Source organism: Ovis aries, chromosome 12 (genome assembly GCF_016772045.2).
Source record: "Ovis aries strain OAR_USU_Benz2616 breed Rambouillet chromosome 12, ARS-UI_Ramb_v3.0, whole genome shotgun sequence".
NCBI lineage: Eukaryota > Metazoa > Chordata > Mammalia > Artiodactyla > Bovidae > Ovis > Ovis aries.
Window position 1 is genome coordinate 36306228 of NC_056065.1, and position 25792 is coordinate 36332019.

Consider the following 25792-nt stretch of genomic DNA (forward strand, 5'->3'; position numbering starts at 1 on the left):
ACTAAACCCTGAGTAATCGGAAGTGATTATTTGTGAACCAGAAGCTTGATGTCACCAAGGCCTGGGCGGATCGGCTTCAGAATGCTAGAGGAGTGTCTGTCGTTAAACCAGTGAGATCTGGACGTAGAATCTGTAAAGTGAGGCCCCCTGCAATAGGAAGAGTAAGAATCTGAGCGGTAAGTCCCAGAACGGACTTGTGTAACTAAGAAGGGATTTTGGAAAGGGACGGCGGTACGAGTTGAAGTTTGGGTGTTGAGCCGCTTTGGATTTAGGGAAAGGTTGCCTGTTGTTCCAGAAAGGCTTGTACCGCCTTTAAGGCCATCCATACATTTCTGAAAGCATATACTATGCTATTTTAATTTCATTACAAAGAAATACGAATTAAGTTATGAATTTTTTTTGTCACTTGTCAAACATCTGAAGAGAAGCTCCTCTATGATGTATTTAATGAACAGTGGGTGTTGGTGGTGTTGGTGTTGGTGTTGTTAGAAGCTCAGTCGTGTCCAACTCAGCGATCCCATGGACTGTAAGCCGCCAGGCTCCTCTGTCCATGGAATTCTCCAGGAAAGAATGCTGCCATTCCCTTCTCTGGGATTTAGTGAACAAAATAGTGTCAATGATGTCTCGTGAGGACTTAATTAGTTTAACTGCTTTTAAATTCCTGGTGTCCATCAGTGATACAAAGGCCCCTATATTAACTACAGTACTATTTCTGAGCTAAATTTAAGGACACACATCAGATAATCTAGATTCTACTGGTGATAATTTAGAGTATACAGTGAAATTACCCCTAATTTTTTTAAGATATTTGGTAGCCATAACTATATTACCTTGTGAAAAGGGGCTTTAAGGGACACTTCCAAATGCAAGTTTACTAAATGCAGAAGCAAGTAGAATATCATAATATTAAAATTACAGGGACCTGGTGAATGTATTTATATGATACTGTTTTAATTCTTTCATTTTATACATTTTTAGGTTTTTCAGTAGAAGTCTTGGAGTACACTTTCATTGGTTAAAAACAATGACTACTCTTGAAAGCTTAGAAACCAAAGGTAAGTATTCTTCTTTTGGTGATAATTGTTTTTAAAACATGAAATTTATGATGATAAGATAAAGGAATGTTTCAGCCAGGGAACCAAACCCCAAAGAGCCCTTGGGAATCATCTGTGCTTCGTATCTCATGTTTGTTTTTTAATACAGTGTTTACACTTCAGCACTTCAGATATATGATTGAATATTGACATTGTTCGGTAGTATTTACTAGATGGCTACTGCTGTTAAACAGTAGTGAGAGCAAATTTTTACAGCTATGTTCTCTGTCCACTAGAAGATCAAGATTTAAGTAAATAAGAGCATACCTTTGTAAAGATTTAGGTAGATAGACAAACAACTGGCAGATATAGAATACCTTTTTCTTATTGCATTGGTTAGGGATACCAATGTGATAGAAAGTATCACAAACTGGTGACTTAAACAACAGAAGTTTATTGCCTCACAATTTTGGAGTCTAGTAGTCCAAGATCCAGGCTTCATTGGTAGCTCAGCTGGTAAAGAAGTGCCTGTAGTGCAGGAGACCCCAGTTTGATTCCTGGGTTGGGAAGATCCCCTGGAGAAAGGATAGGCTACCCATTCCAATATTCTCATGCTTCCCTGGTGGCTCAGACGGTGAAGAAGCTGCCCACAATGCAGAAGACCTGGGTTCAATCCCTGGGTTGGGAAGATCCCCTGGAGTAGGGTATGGCAACCCACTCCAGTATTCTTGCCTGGAGAATCCCCATGGACAGAGGAACCTGGTGGACTACAGTCCATGGGGTAGCAGAGACTCGGAAACGACTGAGCAACTAAGCATGGCACAGCACAGTCCAAGATCACGGGCTTCTCTAGTGGCTCAGTGGTAGAGAGTCTGCCTACCAATGCAGGAGACTTGGGTTTGATCCCTGGGTTGAGAAGATTCCCTTAGAGTAGGAAAAGGCAACCGACACATATTCTTTCTTGGAGAATCCCATGGACAGAGGAGCTTGGTGGGCTACAATCCACAGGGTCACCAAAGAGTTGGACATGATTTAGTGACTAAGCATCAACAACAGCAAAGTCCAAGATCAGTGTGTTGGCAGAGCCATGCTACCTCTGCAGGCAGTGGAGAAGGATCTCTTCCAGGCCTCTCTCCTAGTTTCTGGTGGCTTGCTGGGAATTTCTTGTATTCCATGTCTTGTAGACACATCACCATGATCTCTGCATTTTTGTTCACGTGGCATTTTCCCTTTGTGTGTGTGTGTCTGTGTCCAAATTTATCCTTTTTTTACAAGGACATCAATCATATTGGATTAGAAATGCACACTACTCCAGTATGATCTCATCTTAAATACATCTGCAAAGACTCTTTTTCCAAATAAGGTCACATTCTGAGGTATGGGACAACATTATGAATATTTGGGGTGGGACAGAATTCAACTCAGAATACTTGTTAACTACATTTGTTACTTTTTAGTCCTGCTTTGCTTGTCCTTTGTAGAGCATTTCATGCTATTGCTCATTCCCACTTTTTGAAATTCTTTCTATGATTTCCATGAGTTCATCTTATTTTCCATCTACTCTGTGGCCCTTCACTGTCCAACACAGTAGCGACATGTGGCTATTTGAATTTAAATTAACATTTTCTTAAAAATTAAAAAAATTGTAGGTTTTCAGGTTTTTTTCATGTTTTCAGTCACACTGGCCATATTTAAGTGCTCAATAGTCACTTGTGACTGGTGGCTGTTGTATTAGAAAGCGCAGATATAGAACATTTTCATCACTGTAGAAAGTCTTGTTGGACACCACTGCTCTAGCTATAGTTTTTTCTGTTTTTTTTAATTTGGCTGTGTTAGGTCTTCATTGCTTTGTATCAGCTTTCTCTAGTTGCAGCGAGCCGGGGCTACTCTTTGTTGCAGTGCAGGGGCTTCTCATTACCATGGCCTCTCTTGTTGTAGAGCACAGGTTCTAGGCGCACAGGCTTCGGTCGGTGTGGTGCTCAGGCTCCCTAGTTGCCACCTGTGGATTCTAGGTGTGCTGGCTCTAGGGCGCAGCCTCAGTAGTTGTGATGCATAGGCTTACTTGTTCTGGGATGTGTGGAATCTTCCCAGACCTGGGATCCAACCCATGACCCCTGCTTTGACAGGCAGATTCTTACTTGCCACTGTGCCACCTGGTACGGCCTTTAGTTTCTTTTTAATCCTCCTCTTCTTCTGGTTTACCTTTCACTGCTTTAAGACTTATGACTTCCAAATCTATCTATAGCTTAGATCTCTTTTCTTGTGATTCAGACCTGTACAGCCTACTGTCTACTATCTTCACGTAGACATGGATAAGTCTTAGCATGTCCCAAAGTGAGCACCTCTTGTTTCAGGTATTCTTGGGTGGAGTGAGTTATGGAGAAACTATTTTCTTTTTTGGTTGTTGGGGGCGGGGGGTGGGGGGGGGGGGGGGGTATGGTGGGGAGGGCCAGGCTGGGTGGAGTGAGATGAGAAACTATTCTCTAGAAGTCAGTTTTGCAGCAAGCAGGTCTCCAACAGCAAACTCTTTAAAGGGGGTTTAAATGTGTTTAGGAAGTGAAGATCATGCTAAATGTTTAATTCAATTCAATTCAGCTGTGTGCAATAGCATTTCAGAGTCACCAGAGGCTTTTTACAGTATTAGAATAAGCAAATTAGAGACTGAAGTGAAAGTAATAAGCTGGGGATTAATGGGGAAAAGAGCAGTTAAATCATAACTAATATGAAAGCAGCGTGATTCTTGGCAAAAAGAAAAGTTACATACAACATTATCATTAGTAATTAAAAGTCATTGCAAGGCCTCTGTGAAATTAAGTTATTATTTGTTACTTGTTTGTAATGAGGATCAGAGTTATAAAGCACTTTCACATGCATTGTTTCACTTGATCTTAATTTTACAGTGAAGTAGATAATTCAACTATTAGTCCTAATCCTATGTAATATCATGATAACTGTTGTTAGTGAAGAAGAATTACTTGCCTGTATCGCGTGGCCTGAGAAAGGGTGAACTTATGGTTGACATTTGTTGGTTGCTTGCATTTCCTATAACTGCCTCAGAAGAGAAGCAGGATTGGCTTAAGGAGACAGAACTTCCTCTCAGTGGACATTTGAGCAGTAGCCATCATGAGAGGGATGTGTCCTTGCTGCTAGGGCTGTTTTTGAAAGGGAAACATGCGGTAAATAGGGACAACTAGGAAATTAGAATTCAAATCCAAAGAGCAAAAGTTGGAGAGCAAAATTGAAATTAAAAGTAAAGGAATTAAAGCCAGACAGTTTAGTCTGACTTTCAGATAGGAAGGTCTGAGATGTTCAGATACTTTTTAATTCCATAAATAGTCTAACGTTTTTAAGTCTAGGTCTGTAAAATAATATTTATTAGGTGAAAAAGGACTCCATGGGTAGATAAATTTGGGGAATGCTGGATTAAAGGAGAGATTATACTATAGGACCCCTCAGAGCCTTTAATATATTAATGTACATTGTGCAACTCCAAAGAGATATAGTATGCAGCATTGCCCACACTTATTTGACCAGGGAACTCTTTATTTGTCAGGCCTTTGACAAAAGGAATGTTTGGATTCCATGTCAGTGTGGGCCTAACTCTTAAATTCACTGCCTATAGTATATTTTTCTAATTAAATGGTAACCAAACTTTATTAGGTGATATTGGTGACATTTAAAAGAATATTACTTTAAAATCACCAAGTGATGATACCTAATAACTGTTTTATAGCTGAACTGCATATGATCTGAAAAGTTTGTCAGATTATAAATGAGTAATTACTGATTTTGTGTAGTGGGAAAATATTCAGAAATTTTAAATAATTATTGGATGTTGAAATGAAATCTTCTAGGTGATGTGTGAGTGTTAACATTGATGAACTTCAAAACACGTATTCCCCTTTTCTGCACCAAGTACCTTTAAAGTAAGCTGGTGATACAAACATTAGGAGGCAGTCCCTTCCCTAAGGATTTCTCAGCAATTTCATCTACAGGAGAAAAATACTCGTGTGTTTGCATTATTCTGAAAGCACTGTAGGATATAGGGGTTGTGGGGGTCACGGGGGTGAAGGTGTGTGCAAGTTAAATGGTTTGCCCAAGGCCATATAATAAGTGGCAGTAGAGACTTAAGTTTTTGACTCAGAGTCCAGTGTTCTTTCCTCTGTACGATCCTGCTAACTTTGAGTATCTGTCTTCATAGATTTACAGTTTTATGAAAAAAGGAGAAACATCTTTTTAACAACAAACTATAAAATGATGTTCTTTTGTTGCCAAAAACTTGGCCTCTGTTCACCAGTGCTGAATAGAAACGTGAAGACAGAGCTTTGGAGGAGGAGCAAAGAGTAGCTTTGTTATTGGGTTGGCCAAGAGGTTTATTTGGGTTTTCCTATAAGATGTTACAGAACATCTTATAGGCTCCCAAAAGGAGCCTTTTGGGCAACCCAGTACTTTGCCAGGCAAAGAGGGCCACAGCAGGCTAATGCTGTCTAGACTGTCCCTTTCCTGAGGGATGGCAAGGGGTCTTACAGTTTCAGAGTGGAAAATAGGGTTGTAGATAAGGATCAGGGCTGATATTGTCTTACATTCTTCTTTCCTCATGGAGACATTAATTAAGATCATTAGCACTGGCATCAGGTGGTTCTAGAACTGATTCCAGTGGTCCTCAAGATTATCGTTGTATGACCTCCTTTCTAGAATGAAGAATGCTCACAAAGGACAGGAGCATTTTCTTGACATCAGGTGCTCTCTAGATATCATGTGTTTGGTACAGCTTTAGCGAGAGGGCAGTCATTCTCGGGGTGCAATTAGGCAAGAAAGAGAGAGGACAAAACATCTGTAGGAGACAGGTTGAATGGGCAGAAAGAATAAGGGCTATAACATAATAATGTGAGTGTCTCAACTAGTTTCTGCTACAGCAAATTTGCCTCAGTATTTTAGAGCAAGGGTTGGCACATTAGGGATCTTAGGCCTTCTGAGAATATTTGCAATCAGTTTGATAATAGGGAACACTAACTTTGAATCCTACTTAAGCCTAGTGTTTATCCCAAATAAAAGGGCTTCCCAGGTGCCTGCCAGTGCAGGAAATGCCAGAGTTGAGGGTTCGATCTCTAGGTTGGGGAGATCCGCTGGAGTAGGGCATGGCACACTCCAGTATTCTTGCCTGGAAAATACCATGGGCAGAGGAGCCTGATGGCTACAGTCCATGGGGCCGCAAACAGTTGGACATGACTGAGCATGCATCCAAACACATATCCCAAATAAAAAGAACTGTTCTTTTCATTATTAGACCTATATTACAAAAAAACACACTTTTATTGTTATCATAGTTTGAATTTCATCCTTAAAATTTTGTTTTTTCTCTTCATATATAAATGCCTATATAATATCCTTAATTTTGCCTCATGGTCCACAAACCCTAAAATATTTATTATCTGGCCTTCTATGGAAAAAGTTTGCCAACCCCTATTGTAGAATATTTGTTCTTTCCCTGCATGTTACCAATTTGCGAGAAAGGTGGAAAGAATGAGCCATAAACCTTAGATATGTTTTCATTCTTTGATAAGTGATCACAAGTAGAAATTAATATTGATGTTGGTTCCCTTCAAACAATGGAAAGGGGTTGATATTTTACTCAAACATTGCTCATAATTACAGAGCTTGTCCTCCCACCAGACCAAAGGTAATTCCTCTTGAATATTCCCTGGGTTGGGCCTAGTGCGTATGTAATAAAGGCTTCTGTGTGTGTCACAGGAAAAACAGAATTATGAAAGTAAGTTACCAGGTGAGAAAACATAAAGCCTTGGCTCCCCAGCCTGTCTCCTTGCCTGTGCACATTAGCTAGAAGTATAGACGTTACAAAGAGGGAGCTGCCATGTGATACACCGTTCAGCTTTGGTTCTCACAAATGCTTGAGTAAGTGTAACAGTTTAAATAAAGTTAAGAGTAAACTGAGTTTGAGCAAAGTTGATTAAATTACTTGATTGGAGTTTTATAACATATTTTGTTTGAAAAGAGATTTCTGTTAAGTACCCATTAATGTTTGTTTGCCTTTTAAATTTGGCATTAACCATTTTATGGTTTGTTCTTGAATCTTCATTACCTAAAATTCCAACTCAACAATGTTATGACTTGCTTAGAAATCATATTTAATCTTATTTCTTCAGGTTCAGAGGGCCTGAATGGTATAGCTCTAGTGTCTTTTTGTGGTCTTTTAAATTATTACTCTGTAGTTAATTCGTGGTTCTACATTATTTCTTAAATGCCAGAATGTCCGAGTGACAAGATTAACTTTGCACTAGGTACAGTTAGACAAACTTAAAACCAGATTTTGAGAGCATGGGAATAGGCCTTTATTTTTAAAACAGTTCATTTTTGGGAATTGTCCTCCATGCTAATATGCATGAATTAACCACAAAACCCTTTTGCTTTCTGAAGTATTCCTTTTTTCATCTCTTTGAAAGCAGAATCAGTCCTAAAGCCCAAGTGTCTTTGTTAACACTTAATACAGAAATGACAAATACTTTCAGTTCAGTTCAGTTCAGTTTCTCAGTCATGTCCAACTCTTTGTGACCCCATGAACTACAGCACACCAGGCCTCCCTGTCCATCACCAACTCCCGGAGTTCACTCAAATTCATGTCCATCGAGTGAGTGATGCCATCCAGCCATCTCATCCTCTGTCGTCCCCTTCTTCTCCTGCCCCCAATCCCTCCTAGCGTCAGAGTCTTTAACAGTGAGTCAACTTTTCGCATGAGGTGGCCAAAGTACTGGAGCTTCAGCTTTAGCATCATTACTTCCAAAGAAATCCCAGGACTGATCTCCTTTAGAATGGATTGGTTGGATCTTCTTGCAGTCCAAGGGACCCTCAAGAGTCTTCTTCAACACCACAGTTCAAAAGCATCAATTCTTTAGCACTCAGTTTTCTTCATAGTCCAACTCTCACATCCATACACAACTACTGGAAAAACCATAGCCTTGACTAGACGGACCTTTGTTGGCAAAGTAATGTCTCTGCTTTTGAATATGCTATCTAGGTTGGTCATAACTTTTCTTCCAAGGAGTAAGCATCTTTTAATTTCATGGCTGCAATCACCATCTGCAGTGATTTTGGAGCCCCCAAAAATAAAGTCTGACACTGTTTCCACTGTTTCCCCATCTATTTCCCGTGAAGTGATGGGACCAGATGTCATGATCTTCGTTTTCTGACTGTTGAGCTTTAAGCCAGCTTTTTCACTTTCCTCTTTAAGAGGCTTTTTAGTTCCTCTTCACTTTCTGCCATAAGGGTGGTGTCATCTGCATAGCTGAGGTTATTGATATTTCTCCCAGCAATCTTAATTCCAGCTGTGCTTCCTCCAGCCCAGCGTTTCTCATGATGTACTCTGCATAGGAGTTAAATAAGCAGGGTGACAATATACAGCCTTGACGTATTTCTTTTCCTATTTGGAACTAGTCTGTTGTTCCATGTCCAGTTCTAACTGTTGCTTCCTCACCTGCATATAGGTCTCTCAAGAGGCAGGTCAGGTGGTCTGGTATTCCCATCTCTTTGAGAATTTTCCACAGTTTATTGTGATCCACACAGTCAAAGGCTTTGGCATAGTCAATAAAACAGAAATAGATGTTTTTCTGGCACTCTCTTGCTTTTTTGATGATCTAGCGGATGTTGGCAGTTTGATCTCTGGTTCCTCTGCCTTTTCTAAAACCAGCTTGAACATCAGGAAGTTCATGGTTCATGTATTGCTGAAGCCTGGCTTGGAGAATTTTGAGCATTACTTTACTAGCATGTGAGATGAATGACAAATACTTTGTTCTACTATAAAATATTTTATTAAATAGAACACCTTAATTATAGCTCAGATGTCATTCTACCTCTTGTCTAATGAGCATAACTTGGGATTCCCTGTCCATTACATACTTAAGAAAAACTCTACAAAAATATGTTAAATGAAAAAATAGTTCTGGAGTATGGTGATATAACTTTGTAGAACTTTAGTGTAAGAGAATAAAAGGCAGAATTATGTTTTATCATATTAATTAAGCTTTTTGTCCCCTTAAGGATTAACTCTGAAGTTTATCATTATCACCACTATTACGTGTGCTCATCCTTTTCCCCTTGTTACCCTGCATTAATTGTTCCTCAGAGAGTCTTAGGTACAAGGCATTTTACCAAGAGTACGAAGGTAAACACAAGGCACGTAGTCCCGCCCCTCATGGAACTTATATCCCAGTGGAAGGCAAAAACAGTATATTTCTAATTACACTGAACAAAATGTCAGTTAACCGTTTTGATAAATGGTAAAAAGAAAGGCATGGTCTTTGCTGTAGAAGCATATAATCTTGGAAGACTAGAGAAAAGCTTCCCTTCAGAAAGTTTGAACTGAGAGTTGAAAGGTGAGTAGGGAGGAGGAAGTTAGGAAGAATATTCCAATAAGAAATGTTTGCAGAGGAAGAGGAAGGCATCTGCTCCTATTGAGACACTAAAAGAAAACAAATAAGGCTGGAACTTAGGATCTGAGGGAGTGAACCGCATAAACTTGAGACCCAGGAGATGAGCAGGGAACTAGATCACCGAGCTATGGTGAGGATCTTGGTCTTTCTTCTGAGAGTGATGGGAAATCATTCAAGGGTCCAGTGCAGATAAGATCTACATTTTTTTTTAAGCTTGCTATAACTGTTATATAAATTCTGTGGGCTTTTGCAACCTAACAGGGCTGTTAAAAGAGGCAATAAGTTTAGGCTGATAAGGTGCAATAGTTTTGGTTTGTGGGAAGACCCAAAAATCTGCCTGCAATGCCGGAGACCCAGGTTCAGTCCCTGGGTCGGGAAGATCCTCTGGAGAAGGAAATGGATACTCACTTCTAGTATCCTTGCCTAGAGAATTTCATGGACAGAGGAGCCTAGTGAGGTACAGTCCATGCAGTCGCAGAGTTGGACATGACCAAGGGACTAATACACTTTCCCAGATCAATTATCGTCTTAGCTCTGGATTCATATTTGGATTGAAATCCTAGTTTGACACTGATGATTTGGACAAGCTATTTAACCTTTCATTGCTTCTGTTTCTGTCTGCAAAATGGATACTATTGTGCAAAGTCATGAGACTTGTAAAACCAAATGATACTGATGCACCTGAAGGACTTAGCAGAACTGACTCCTTGGCACATAGTAAAGTAAATAAAAGCTAATTGTCATTACCATTCCTAGGTTTTGGCCTCCGTTTTCTCAGATGTATTCTGGACTTGTAAAATGGCAGGAATCTCACTTGTTGCTCACAGGAATGTTAGTGAATTTACTAACTCAGGAATTCCATGTCAGTTAGGTGTCATTCTAGCCATCTCTTCGAGGTTTGCAACATTTCCCATCCTCGCAGATCCTCAATTCTTTCTAAACTCTAAACCACGTTTTTTCTTGAATCAGTGAGTGAAAGTAGCCCTTTCTTGGAAACTTCTTACACTGCTTAATTAGAAATAAGGTAAAATAGAAAAGAAACAATTTGTTCTTTGACTGGAGCAATGGTAGTATAGTAGTGAGCATAGTTGCCTTCCAAATGCTGTCTGAACTAAGGATGACTAGTCAGGTTTGGCTTATATGAGGGGAGATAATTTATTTCAGTTGAGCAGATTAGTAGACATGTGCATCATTGTATTAAGTGTTTCAGAGGAAGGGGGATAGGAGCTATCATTTATCTGCATTTACTTCTGTGCAAGACAGTTTCTACACTTGAAGAGGCAGTGTGTACAGTAGTCAAGGCCCTAATCTTTGGGACCAGGCTACCTAGAATTAAATTCTGCACCGTCTACTTGGAAAAGACCCTATTGCTGGGAAGGATTGAAGGCAAAAGGAAAAGAGGGCAGCAGAGGATGAGATGGTTAGATAGCATCACTGACTCAATGGACATGTGTTTGAGCAAACTCCAGGAGATAGTGAAGGACAGGGAAGCCTGGCATGCTGCAGTCGATGGGGTCACAAAATATCAGATATGACTGAGCAACTGAATAACGACAACAATATTCTCTACTTACTAGCCGGGTGGTGTGACTGTGGGCAAGTTCCTGGACCTCTTTGTGCCTCATTTTCTTATATGTAAAGTATTTAGAATAGTGTTTAGCATGTGCTAAGTCTTTATAAACATTGGTTATTTGTTACTTACCATTCTTTCTTTGAAGACACAGGTAACCCTAGATGTACTGTTAAATCCATTTCATGGAGGCTAAAACTGAAGCTCAGATAATTTGCAGGGTTTTGTACAGGATTATACAGGAAGCAGTGGTGGAAATAGGACTAAGAACCAGATCTGGCTAATCCCAGAGTCTATGGCATTTCTATAATGTCCTGCTCCTTCCATTTGTTTAGGGCATGGTGCCTAGCCACAGAGTGTTTATCAGACTTACTGGGAAAGTGACATTTAGCATATAATAAAACCCATAAATGATAATTATGGATCATGATTAAGATTCACACTGAGTGTTGAGATAGTAAGTAGCATAGGCATTTAGAGTGTAAGCTAAAAGTTGGAAAATTTTAATGCAGAGTAGAGTTTAAGCTGGCTTTTTAAAGGGATAAGTTAGAATCACAGTAAGTGGTGGAAGAAGCCATCTAAGAGAATAAGAAATAGCAGAAACAGAGGCCTGATTAGAGGCCTAGGAGAGAGAGTAGTCCAGTTGGATAGTTTGTGAAGCATTCTTTGCTAAGAGTTCACAAACAGGTGAGTCTGTTCTGAGATAGACACTTTCAAATAGGTATATACATAGCCTACATTTATTTTTATATTTAACTAAGATTATTGAGTGTCCACAGTGTGCCAGGCATTTGATCTTACTACAGTCTTTCTTACCACAACCTTGTAGCATATTTATTACATATTTGTTACTATCTCCACTTTTCAGATTAGGAACTTGAAATTCACAGAGAGTTACATTATTTACCTAGGATTATACTAGGAAGTAGGACTTCCCTGGTGGCTCAGACGGTAAAACATCTGCCTACAATGCGGGAGACCTACAATGTGGGAGACCTACAATGTGGGGTCCAATCCCTGGGTCGGGAAGATCTCCTGGAGAAGAAAATGGCAACCCACTCCAGTATTCTCGCCTGGAAAATCCCATGGACAGAGGAGCCTGGCAGGCTACAGTCCATGGGGTCGCAAAGAGTCGGACATGACTGAGCAACTTCACTTTCACTCTTTTACTAGGAAGTGGGCTTCCCCGCTGGCTCAGCAGTAAGGAATCTGCCTGCAATGCAGGAGACACAGGAAACATGGGTTTGATCCCTGGGTCAGGAAGATCCCCTGGAGGAGGACATGGCAACCCACTCCAGTATTCTCGCTTGGAGAATCCCATGGACAGAGGAGTGTGGCAGGCTATAGTCCATGGGGTCGCAAAGAGTTGGACACGACTGAAGCAGCTTAGCACAGCACAGCACAGCATACTAGGAAGTAGAAGTGGGAACCAAATACCTTGATTCCAAATCTCTTGCAGTTTCTACCAAGAGAGGAACCATTTACTTAAGAAAGGTTTGAACCTATAAGACTTCGTTCATCCTTTGTTGACACAGGATTATTTTGAAATTTAATTTTTATTCGAAATTTTTTCTTTTTTTTTTGTCAATGCCAGGAATTCTCAATGTAGGGTAAAGTATATCTTGGCATTTCCTGGCATTTCTTTTCAGCAAATAGCTTATGTTTTGTTTTCCATCCTACAGTCATCCTAACTCCATCCCCAATCCGAGGAGCGGGAGATGGAATGGAAACTGAGGAGCCACCTAAATCTATTGAAGTTACTCCTGGAATCCAACCTATAACACATCACATCCTTCAGAGTCCACGAAAGAAAGCAGTCCCATCAGAGAGCCCAGGAGTTCTTCAGCTAGGGAAGATTCTTGCTGAAAAAGCCGTGGAAGTCGAAGCTGTAAGAATATTAGTTCCCAAAGCCGCTATAACCCATAATATCCCCTACAAAAATGCAAAGGTTAAGTCTCTGGGACATCATAAAGGAGAACTTCTTGGCCAGCCAGAGGGAGTCACAGAACCCAGAAAGGAACTGTCCGAGGTAAAGAATACATTGGAAAAGCTCAAGAACTCTGAAAGGAGATTGCTACAGGACAAAGAAGGCCTTTCAAATCAGCTCAGAGTACAGTCAGAGGTAAGAACAGCCTTCATAGCTTTAATGACACTGGCTCTTTACACCTGGGCCTTCTAAGCCTGCATGTTAGAATGAACATAGAGAATGTTATAAATATAGAATAAAATATATTTCCTCTTGGAATGTTCATTATAACTTGTCATTACTCCAAAAGGCTTCCTCTTAAATTTCCCATTCTCTTAGTGCCTCTACTAGAATTAGTTTATATTGGGAACTTATATTCTAAACATGGTTGAAGATGACATGTAAGATACTTTGGACAATGTGAGGTACTTTGGACATTGTACAAGACCACCTATAAGTTATTAAGGAGGTTATTACAGTTAAGAACTCACAGGCCAGCGATTAACCAAATCAACTAGTTAGTAATCCTTGCTTTAAGAATCCATAAATTCCAAGTATTTTTTCTATGTATAGATAATTCTTAGAATAAAGAAAATTGTGGAGTAAGCATTGGTATCTTCATTGTAAATTGGCAATGACCTATATTGCTTGATTTACTTTCTGTAAACTTTTGTTGTTGCTGTTCAGTCACTAAGCTGTGTCCAGTTCTTTGCAACCCCATGAACTGCAACACGCCAGGCCTCCCTGTTCATCACCATCTCCTAGAGCTTACTCAAACTCATGTCCATTGAGTCGGTGAAGCCATCCAACCATCTCTTCCTCTGTCGCCCCCTTCTCCTCCTGCCCTCAATCTTTCCCAGCATCAGGGTGTTTTCCAATGAGTTGGCTCTTCACATCAGGTGAGAAGAGAAACAAAGTGAGGAGCGGTAAGGCAATATTTGCTAAAATGTAAAGTTTAAAGGCTGTTTAAAAAAAGTTCATAGTCTTAATCTTTACATCTTAGTAAATATTGCCTTACCACTGCCCACTTTGTTTCTGTTAGGTTATACATCTTTCTACTAGAGGTTAGTCTTTATAAGTGACACCATGGTTACTCTTACCCAAATATGTTTCTAATGTATTTAATAATATATTTTAAACAACTAATTTGAAATTTAAAAACTAGTACATATTTATTTGTAAACATCTTAGAAAATACAGAAAAAACAATGAAAATAGTATCACCTATAAATACCATCCAGCTATCCAGCTATACATGCATAATTATACATATTGAGTTCATTTTTGCCTTGTAATTTACTTTTTTTAGTTAATATTTTCCTATGTCTCAAGATATTCTATTAAAATATCATTATTAATAGCAACAGTTTTTCAATGACTATACCACATACCAATACCTTTTATTGGACATTTGTTTTAATTTTGTTTCATTTTTGATAACAATGTGAAGAACATGATTATAGACATCTTGAATTGCTTTCTTTGCTTAAATTCTTAAAAATCCTAGGGTACAAAGAAACCAATTTTTATTTTATTTTTCTTTTTTAACAAGGAATGCCAAGCCTTTTTTTTCCTTTTTTTTTTTTTACAATACTGTATTGGTTTTGCCGTACACTGACATGAATCCAATTTTTAAATGTTGAAAAAGATTTATAAAACACTGTCATACTTTTTAGCAAAATTTATTGGTTTTTTAAATTTTTGCCTTTTTAAGTGTTGACAAGAGGCAGTTTGTAATATTTATGATAATGATTTGTACTCTTAAGAGGCTCAAATTATAACCGCATGGACTATAGATTAATAGAGATATAGACATGGTATGTATATATTATGAAACTTAACTATTTGATATCACTTTTTGATATGTACTTATAGTAATGGAGGTCCAAATTACATATGAAGCACAGTTTCTTTCCTGTTCATTTTGCTACACTGAACTCACTGGCATTATTTTGAACTTGTATTGGTCATGATTTCTTCCAGGTCAATCGTGAGTTAAAAAAGCTGCTCGTGGCTTCTGTTGGGGATGACCTTCAGTATCACTTTGAACGTGTAGCCCGTGAGAAAAATCAGCTTATTTTAGAAAATGAAGCCCTGGGTCGAAACATTGCTCAGCTTTCTGAACAGTTAGAACGGATGTCGATACAGTGTGATGTGTGGCGAAGTAAATTCCTCGCAAGCAGGTATTTTCTATTTTATTTCCTAGTTTTTGCTCTGCCAGATTTGTTGACCCTCCTAATGCCAAAAAAAAAAAAAAAATGGATTGTAGTGTGAAAATTTCTGACTGAGATTGTCAGATTACCTCATACATTATTTAGGAGGTGGACTCTCCCTCCTCTGGATGGTCATACAGTAAATAGTAATTCATTTCCTACTTTTTGCTCTGCCAGATTTGTTGACCCTCCTAATGCCAAAAAAAACTGGATTGTAGTGTGAAAATTTCTGACTGAGACTGTCAAATTAACTCATACATGATTTAAGAGATGGACTTGCCCTACTCTGGATGGTTATACAGTCTCTCTACATGGAAAAGTGCATTCCATGCACTCCCTCATTCCAGAATTCTGAGTTACTCTTCTGTAGTGCAAATCACTCTGACTACAATGTTTAAGATCAAAACAAAACTAAATTCAGACAGCTAATAAATATTTAAATTTTTAAAAGATTTTTTCCCCACATTCTCTCTAAAAACTCACATACTATTGCCACTCCATAATGTCTTATTTTGTCTCTCAGACTTTGTTCTCATTGCTCATTTAAGTACATCATAAGAGAGTTTCCCAATCTTTTTCTTGCCATGCACAAATAGAAAGTGATAATAATCTGCATGGCATACTGGAAAAGGCTACCTTTCCAGTAGAGGTGAGAGCTTTAGGCCCTTATAACCCCCAGGCCCATGAACACAACTGGTAGTTGGGAAGGTCTCTAATATGTTATGATTTTCTATTCATCCCCTCCTTCCAACTTTGAGTTACTGGAGAACAGAATCTGGGTGTTATCCATCTGTGTATTTTCAGCATTTAGCTCAGTGCTTCACATATAATATGTTATAATAACATTGATTTAAATTTAATCATCTGGAGGTTTCTCACAAACACTAAAGGTTTCCAGTCTGTACCTTAAGAACCACTGATTGTAATGAATATATTTTTAGAAAGTTATTTATTCATGTCTTAGTATCGGTGATACTTTCTAATAATTGATTACTCTTAAAATCCTTAATTTGTTTTCTAATGGTACTAATAAAGGATGTATTTGGAGAAATGAATTTACTGTTTATTGGCTTAGAATGAATAAGTTCATTTTTACTGAACAGCTTAAGAAGCAAATCATGCCTGCATTTTACAGATTACTACAATATGTAACTTATTAAACATTCTGATCAATGTTAATAGTAATACTTTGAGGGCAATAATAGTGAAACCAAACTTTATTGATATTTTAGTTGATTTAATCTTTTAACATCAGAACTGTTTTCATTTTAAGGAATTCAGTGGTTACTCTGGTCTGAGACTTTAATTTTAGTTGCAAGATTTTTCAACTGAATAAAAATACTTTAAAATTTTGCTTCAGTTCTATCACTAGAGAATTGTTAAATACATTTTGCTACATCCAATCAGAAAACATGAAGCTTTTTTTTTTTTTTAACCAAAAAGGAAACGAAATGGCTCTATATATGCTAATATGAAAAAAATCATCAAGGTAAATTATTAGGTGAAAAAGTGAACTACAGAAAAGTTTGTATCAGATAATTCCTTTTTGTAAATAAAATTAATTAATATATTTATTTTTATACATACTTTTATGCTGATATACATATAAGTTACTTTTTCCTAGAAAAATATATTGGTTGCTTTATTGATTACTGATTATAAAAGGAGGGGCCAGGCTGCTGGACAAGAAGACTTTGTTTTCCTTTTATATAAACCTTTCTATATTTAATGTTTTTCTAATGTCAAAAGGTTAATGAGTGGTAGAAAAATAACTCTTGTTTTTCTCTAAAATTTTCTCTATTTGAGAACAATTAATGTTATTTGTCTTCCAAAACTTGATTAATCTAGAGTAAGACTGAAGTACATTCCAAAGTCACTGTACAGGAAAGTTAAAACACTGTTTTCTTTGTCATTTTGTAAACAGATATTTTAATTGTTATGCTTTTTATGCTATGTTATGCATTTTAAATATTATGCTTTTGAACTGTGGTGTTGGAGAAGACTCTTGAGAGTCCCTTGGATTGCAAGGAGATCCAACCAGTCCATCCTAAAGGAGATCAGTCCTGGGTGTTCATTGGAAGAACTGGTGTTGAAGCTGAAATTCCAATACTTTGGCTACCTCATGCGAAGAGTTGACTCATTTGAAAAGACCCTGATGCTGGGAAAGATTGAAGGCAGGAGGAGAAGTGGACGACAGAGGATGAAATGGTTGGATGGCATCACCGACTCAATGGACATGGGTTTGGGTAGAGTCTGGGAGTTGGTGATAGACAGGGAGGCCTGGCGTGCTGCAGTTCATGGGGTTGCAAAGAGTCGAACACGACTGAGCAACTGAACTGACTGAACTGAAGTGAAGGTTTAAAAACTGAGAAGTAATTTGACAGTGGTAAATCTTTTTGTAAGTTTTTAAAAATGACAATCACAGAGGTAGTATATTAACTTTTTAACACTGTCTGAGAATTTATATGTAAGATTTTTATCTTTCCAGGGTTATGGCAGATGAGTTAACCAACTCCAGAGCAGTTCTGCAGCGTCAGAACCGTGATGCACAGAGCGCTATACAAGATCTCCTGAGTGAACGGGAACAGTTTCGTCAGGAAATGATAGCTACGCAGAAGTATGGCCCTTGTTTGCATTCTGAGCCCTTCTATTTTCTCCTGCAATTTTTGTAATTGTTATAGTTCTTTCGTATTTCTACATTTATTAATTCACTCAGCATGTACTTTGAGTAGCATTTTAAAGCAGCTGCCCAAGGAAAGGAGGAAGAATGAAAAAAACAGAAGACATGCTTCTTATATTCTTAATGGGGGAGAGATTAGTTATATCTATACTGGAAGAAATTTTTGCATTTAAAAGTAGTTTTTGGTTACAGTTATAGCAGTTATGTAGTTTTTGGTAGAAGCCAAAAAGTGAACTGGTCTTTACTTTGGAGGGAGATCTTTTTGAGAACTATTCTACAGTATAAGAGCTTAATTTTATGTCCATATGAACCAGAACTGTCAAAGTTGAGAGTCTTCCTTAAAAACACTTTATGCTTTTATATAATTGATTTCTTACAAATTAAATAAGTAAAATTCAAGAGAAAATTATAGAGGACATTAGAAGAATGAAAACACAAATATATCAAAATATCAGATTTTGTGGGAGGCAACTAAAGCAGTGTTTAGAGGGAATTAATAAAGCTATAGCTTTAAATGCTTATTGTAGGAAAGGAAAAAAAGGTCTCATCAATAAGCTAACCTTCCTTTTTTTCCCTTTTCTTTTATTTATTTATTTATTTTTATTTTACTTTACAATACTGTATTGGTTTTGCCATACATCAACATGAATCCGCCACGGGTATACACGTGTTCCTTTTTAAGAAACACAGCAAATTAAGCAGAAGAAAAGAAAGGATGAGAGCAGAAATAAATGAAATAGAAAACCAAGCACTGGTTGTTTGAAAGGATAGATTTACAAAACCTCCAGGCAGTACAATCAGGGGAAAAAGAAAAACAAAAGATACACAGCATGAGAAGGAAAGGGGTACACTAGAGAGTCTATAGTCACACGATAATAGGAGATGTTAGGAACAACTCTTTTCATGTAAGTTCAACAGCTTACATGGACAATCTACTTAAAAGACTGAGACTACTAGAATCCTCAAGAACAGATAACCTGAATAACCCTGACCTATTAAAGCAATTTGCTTTGTAGTTAAAAACCTTCTAATAAAGGAAACTGCAGGCCTACGTGGATCAACTGGTAAATACTAACAAACATCTAAGGAAGAAATAAAACCCAATTTATACAAACTTTACTAGAAAATAAAAGAACAGTTTCTAGCTTATTTTATGAGGCCAGCATCATCATGATACCGAAACTATACAGAGGTATTACAAGAAAACTGCAGGCCAATATCTCATCTATAATGAATATAGATGCAAAATTCCTTAATAGAATTTTAGTGATTCAAATCCAACAGTATATAAAAAGCTTTAAATCATTATGGCTATGGAGGTTTTACCCCAAGAATTATAGGTTGGTTTATCATTTAAAAATCAATCAATGAAATACAAAAAAATTATCATATATATACATACATATATGCACACACATAACATATATATATATACATACACACATGCATACACATACATATATATATACACCTACATATATATATACACCTGCTATATAAGCCTCTCAATAAATGCACAAATTAAATAAGTAGTTCTATAATACTGCTGCTGCTGCTGCTGCTAAGTCGCTTCAGTTGTGTCCGACTCTGTGCGACCCCATAGACGGCAGCCCACCAGGCTCCCTGTCCCTGGGATTCTCCAGGCAAGAACAGTGGAGTGGGTTGCCATTTCCTTCTCCAAAGCATGAAAGTGAAAAGTGAAAGTGAAGCCGCTCAGTTGTGTCCAACTCTTAGCAACCCCATGGACTGCAACCTACCAGGCTCCTACGTCCATGGGATTTTCCAGGCAAGAGTACTACCTGAGTATATTTTACCTGTACTACAATAAGAGAATCAAAAAGGTACTGTTTGTTGATTTCCAGATAACCATAAAATTAGTTTAAGTGCTTTTTGTAGTCTGACTTATTTTACCAGACTTCGTGGTTTATTGAACTCTTGAGAAAGAGGAGAAAGAAACTATATGATTTCAGAAACATGTTTCTCAGCATTCTTGATTTTTATATTTTATCCTCTTACTAATGTTCAGTGCTGTGTGTTGCTGCAGGTTGCTGGAGGAGCTCTTGGTCTCTTTGCAGTGGGGAAGGGAGCAAACTTACTACCCTAGCGGGCAACCTCACAGCACGGCAGAACTGGCATTAACAAATCACAAGTTGGCAAAAGCAGTAAATTCTCATCTTCTGGGAAATGTTGGCACTAATGGTCAAAAAAAGGTTCCATCAACAGTTGAATTCTGCAGTACTCCAGCAGAAAAAATGGCTGAAACGGTAAAATATTTCTCTTTCATGATCTGTATAACCTCTAAGACTGTCCTCTTCAGTTCAGTTCAGTTCAGTTGCTCAGTCATGTCCGACTCTTTGCGACCCCATGAATCGCAGCACGCCAGGCATCCCTGTCCATCACCATCTCCCGGAGTTCACTCAGACTCATGTCCATCAAGTCCGTGATGCCATCCAGCCATCTCATCCTCGGTCGTCCCCTTCTCCTCCTGCCCCCAATCTCTCCCAGCATCAGAGTCTTTTCCAATGACTGTCCTCTTACATATTATAATGAAAAGTGGCTTGGCACTGGGAGTTAGGAAATATGGAATCAAAACTTGATCCTCGTGCTAATGAGCTAGGAATCTTGGAGAAAATTATTTCCTCCTCTGAGCTTAATTTTCTCAAACTCTATTACTATACTCTGAGGAGAAAAAAGTGTAATTGTTTTTAAAGATGACCATTCCTATCTTAGTTCAGCTGCTTGCCCTCTTGGTTTTTATACCCATCCAACTTGTACCTCAGATTCAGTAGATGACTTTGGTTCCTCATTCACAGAACAAAAAGAGGGTAGGGGCAGAAAACTCCCTCCAGGTCCCAGCTTGGTCTCTCAAAGCCTAGCTATGTGGCCTCCAACCTTACATATATTTCTGTTACTTGAAAAGTGTCTATTTGGCTCTCCAAAGCATAGCATATTCCCCCAGGCTGATCAGGCCTCTCACTAACAGGTACTTCTTCTGTTGACTCTTACCTTTTGACTTAAGAACATGTCCAAGTATCTTCCATTTAAAAGAAAACTGTTCCATCTATCTTAAGTTCTCTACATATGGTCTTATCACCTTCCCTTCACAACCAAGAATCTGGAACAAGCAGTTCATATTTATTTCTACTTACATACCTCCCCTCCTCAACTCCTGCCATTGCTTATCTCACTCGACTTCCAGCTCCACTGTCCTCAAAAAGGACTCGCATAAAGGCCATGAATATTTAAGTACCTTGTCACATTTTACTTGAACTCCCTCAGTTTCTGAAGCTGTCATACTCTCCCAATTCTTAGCTACTGCTGTGACTGTTCGTTCTCAGTATTTCGTGGGGGGAAGGGGAATCCTCTTCTTGTGCCCACTCTTGAGCCTTTCCTCACGTAGTTGACTTTCTGTATCTTCTCGGGACTATCGTTAGCTAATTCCCATAGTTTTATGCTTGTGACTTCTTCAGCTGAGACTTTTTTTTCTAGAATAAGACACATACCCAGCTGGACATCTCCATCAGCTCGTCCCATAGACAGCTAAAAATAGAACAACCTCTTGCTTTTGTATTTGTATTTCCATTCTAGGGGTAAAAAAAAAAGTAAAAGAAAAATAACCTGTTTCTTCTGTATTTCCTAGCTTAGCGAACTGTACCTACTACATTGGATGTTTTGAAGATTCCATAAAATAATACATATAAAGCCTATAGCCATTTCTAATATAGGTACAGTAATTTCTCAATAAATAGTAGCTATCATTTTTATTATTATATCCTTCATCCCCTAAACCTGTTGCCTTTATGAGTCCTGTCAGTTTCTTCTAATTTATTCCCTCTGCCAAGTTTAGACACCTGACTTCCAGGCTAGACTGTACAGTAGCCTCCTAACCAGTATCCCTCCCTTGCTTTTCTACTTACCTCCAGCCATCCTCTGCTGCCAGAGTGTTCTTTCAAAAATGTCAGTCCCATCATCTTGGTACCCGTGTTCAGAGGACTCCTAGTCTCCCTCATTACTCAATCTGAATTATTTCATATTGTATAGAAGGCCTTTCATTAATCATTATTCCAGCTCCCCTTCCCTTGGATCACTTCCCAGCTGTGCCCACCCCCTGCACTTCACATCCCAGCTGTGTTAACCACTTTCATTCCACAGACAAGCCACTGTATCTCATGCCTCTGTACATAGTTTCACTCTGCCTAGACAGCCTCCCAACAATCTCTCTTCTTGCCCAACCGCTACATTGCCTTTAAGAATCAGCCTTCCCTGATTCCTTCAGGCAAACCTAGATTTTCCTTCCTCTAGGCTTCCAGTTCATCTTGTACATAAATCTAGTATAGCTCTTTATCATGGTACATTGCAGTTTGATTCTCTGCCTCCCAAACTGTAAGCTCTTCAAAGATGGGCACTATGTTTCCTCAAGTCTGGCACAATCCTTTATACATAGTAGGTGTTCAGCTATTTACTGAATGAATCAGTCCCTGAAACTAAACATTATCCAAAATTGTTTCTCCTTTTTCTATTTTTTTTGTTGGGAAATTGTGTTGCTGCCGTAGCATCTGGTATAATTAACTACTTCTGATATCTTGAAACACTCGCTTCCCTTGGCTGATGTAACCTTTCGCCCTCCAGACTTTTCTCTTTTCCCTGACCATTCTATTTCACCATACAATGGTGGGTAACCTCAGGGCTTGGTTTTGGTTTCCATCCTCTTCTTCCAGTCCTTTATCCACCACACTGTCTGACAGAACAAAACTGACAGTCCTCCTTCCTCAGTGTCTCTTAGACCTTTCAGCCACATTGCTTCAAGATCAACCTTTCTTAGCTGAATTATTGCATTAAACTCCCTTTCTCTCTTATTCCCATTGTCTGCTTTGGTTCCCACCCCTTCTCTCATCTACCAGCTGTGTACAGAGTGATCGCTCTGAAAGGCACCCAACTTAAAATCTTTATCACTTTCAGGCTAAAATCTGGAAACCTTTTATCCTAGTGGTATCTCAGTCTCCTTTAACTGTATTCATTTGGCATTTTGTTTCTCTCTAAAGATACGTAATATAATTACAAATATAGAGAACAGGGTTACCTTTCTTATTTCCCCTTCTCAATTTATAAGCAGCTTTAAGATAAGCCCTTTATCTCTGTCCTTTAGCATCTAACCAAGCTCCATAAAAACAGAAGAATATCAAAAACTAAATTGAAGAAGCAATAATCCTGTAGAAAAACAGAGGTATGGAAATGGAATGGTAGCTCTTAAATGATGCTGGGACATTTTTTAATTAGTTGTGGCTCCTTGGGTACCTTGGTAACTTAGAAGGAAAAAATCCTGTTGGACAATATGACAGCTAGGGAAACAGACATCTTGAGCCATTTCTGAAAGTTGTTTTGATAAGCCTTACATAGAAGAGAAAGCTCCTTTCCACACTGCTTTTCCCAGTTCCTTTCTAATTCCACTGCCAATCTCCTTTGCACAGTAACTCATATTCATCATATGATGATGGTTGTCATTGTTTAGTTGCTAAGTTATGTCCAACTCTTTTGCGAACCTATGGACTGTAGCCCCCAAGGCTCCTCTGTCCATGACATTTCCCAGGCAAGAATACTGGAATAGGTTGCCATTTCCTTCTTTAGAGGATCTTCCTGACCCAGGGAGCAAACCTACATCTCCTGCATTGTAGGCAGGTTCTTTACTGCTAGGCCACCAGGGAAGCCCCATCAAGATGGTTAGGAGAATATGAAATGAGAAATAGGAGTTATGAGCCAGCCATGTTATCCTTGCCCTTAACCAGAGAATTTTTTTCAAACCAAGATTTCCTCTAGTTGTGGGTCTCAGAAAATGAAATGGAATAGAAAATTCAGAGCAGAAGAATTGAAAGTGTATGATGTCCATGAATCCAAGAAACAAAAACATGATTTTTAGCATAAAATATTGCATGTAAATTAGAAAAGAAAAGAAAAACCATTGATTTGACAAATAAATGATCAAAAACTTTGAAATACATTTCAATAGAAGAATAAAGGTAGAATTCCAGTTTCAAAAGTTCAATGAAGGCCTGAAGGAGAAAGATAATAAGTATATTTTGATTAAGGATAAAAATGAGTATCACTTATGGTAAAATTGATATAACCGTATCAATTTATTTTCTTCTATGTTTTCATATATTTTCATCAATATGCATGAGAACATTTCTTTATTTTTAAAAATAGGTAACCTAGGTAATATAACAACTAGACATCATTGTTAAATTTAGAAGTTTTTGAGAAAAAGCATAAGTTCTTGAGTCAAATGCATCATTCAGATCTTACTTTTATGGTAGTTACATATTAATGAAATAGAACGTATGAGTAGTTACATATTAGTAAGCCAAGGACTTTTGTAGTCCCTGCTGTGTATATGACGTTACCTCTTATTTTCCTTAGGTTCTACGCATTTTGGATCCAGTTACATGTACAGAAAGCTCACCTGATAATCCATTTTCTGAGTCTTCACCAACCACCTTACTTGCTACAAAGAAAAATATTGGACGATTTCATCCCTATACAAGATATGAAAATATAACTTTCAATTGCTGCAATCACTGCCAGGGAGAACTTATTGCCCTTTAACAATCAATATGGTGGAGGCACACTACAGCCACTTGCTTTTTACCCAAGAGTCATTATTATTTGGGAGCTAGGGATCTTTGGATGCTAGAAGTATTATCACTTTCTATTTTAATAATATATATCCCCAAAGATGTTTCATGTACTGGACTCCAGATTACCCTTTCTTAATAAATACCTCAGGGTAAAGAAAAAAAATGAAACTGTGTCGATATATATAAGTAGACAATACTTTCCAGGCATGTTAGGATGGTTCTTCCTAAAGGACTAGATTCTATACCTTTCTTTCTTTCAGGCCCCAATTTATTATTTATCTTGCTATATATTTTACATAAACAGATTTAATTTCTGAACTCTAAAACAAGGATTGGCAGACTATGGCCTTGGGTCATATGCAGCCATACCCATTCATTTACTGTTGTCTATGGTTATGCTACAACAGCAGAACTGAGTAGATACAACAGGGTTTATATAACTAGCAAAGCCTAAAATATTTATTATCTGACTCTTTACAGGAAAAGTTTTCTGACCCTCACTCTAACACAAATTAGCTGCAAGGGTTGGGGAGGGAATGGGGTAAGGAGTCCTATCTCTTTTGGAGCAGAGTACAAAAGAGTCTTATGGAAATAACAGGTGGAGGAACTATTTTAAAAATAAATGCTAAATGTTAAAACAAATTTAAATATTTTACAGCCACATTAACAAATGCTTGAGCAAAATCATTGTTCTTATTTTGGTTTTATGCAGGGGATTCTGTATTTTAAATGGATATAACTGATCTACAGAAGAAACAACTGTTGAGCTCAGTTTGGCAATTGCAGCACAATAGGAATATCCAATTTGATACTTATGAAATATAGCAGAGAAAGTATAATCTTTGGAGAACATCGCTCAAGCTCAAAAATGCAGTTCATCAATTGATTTTTATTATGTAACGTGTTATTATTTATTTATGATGGCCCATCATAAAACACCTTTTTAGAGGCCTATAAAAATGTCCACAAAAATGTTTATAACAAATTACCCTAATTGGTTTCTTTACCTATCAGTAAAGAAATCCTCAAAAGACAACTCTGATCAAGTAACAATATATTTTAATGTCAACTTAATGATTTTTTTTTTTTGGTCTGATTCATCTGAGTTGTACTTTCAAATGGGTGGCAATAAATTTCTTTACCTGCTTTAGTTTGAATATTGATTTTTTTTCCCTCCAGAATGATGTACTTCAATTCAAGTCTTCATCTAGTTTATACTATTTACAACTTACTCTTCAGTCTTTCTTTTAAGT

General features: G+C 37.9%; 2 protein-coding genes across 3 annotated transcripts in view; one reads left to right on the forward strand and one right to left on the reverse strand.

Annotated features, from left to right (window-relative positions):
- Window positions 1–39: 39 nt before the first annotated feature.
- Window positions 40–25689, forward strand: BLZF1 (basic leucine zipper nuclear factor 1). Of its 2 annotated transcripts, XM_060396470.1 has the most exons (8): window positions 40–176; window positions 979–1055; window positions 12731–13170; window positions 14998–15197; window positions 17716–17844; window positions 19952–20171; window positions 23054–23131; window positions 24322–24478. In XM_060396470.1, exons 2-7 carry the CDS (start codon window positions 1025–1027, stop codon window positions 23111–23113), a joined length of 1080 nt encoding a protein of 359 aa, XP_060252453.1. In that variant the 5' UTR covers window positions 40–176; window positions 979–1024; the 3' UTR covers window positions 23114–23131; window positions 24322–24478. The 2 variants fall into 2 exon arrangements, with proteins under 2 accessions (XP_060252453.1, XP_004013722.1); XM_004013673.4 differs by lacking the exon at window positions 23054–23131 and having other exon boundaries at window positions 24322–25689.
- The window catches only part of CCDC181 (coiled-coil domain containing 181), a 46578-nt gene continuing 28146 nt past the window's right edge, over window positions 7361–25792 (reverse strand). Inside the window, exon 7 of the mRNA XM_060396469.1 lies at window positions 7361–8781. The gene's annotated coding sequence lies outside the window, so the exon portion shown is untranslated. The remainder of the gene's footprint in view (window positions 8782–25792) is intronic.

What these genes read in the sequence shown, in the direction of transcription:
- BLZF1 (XM_004013673.4), top strand. Translation starts at nt 1,025, where the DNA reads ATGACTACTCTTGAAAGCTTAGAAACCAAAG. An exon ending in TGAAAGCTTAGAAACCAAAG is followed by an intron (nt 1,056 to 12,730) that starts GTAAGTATTCTT and finishes TCCATCCTACAG; the next exon opens with TCATCCTAACTCCATCCCCA. An exon ending in GAAATGATAGCTACGCAGAA is followed by an intron (nt 17,845 to 19,951) that starts GTATGGCCCTTG and finishes GTGTTGCTGCAG; the next exon opens with GTTGCTGGAGGAGCTCTTGG.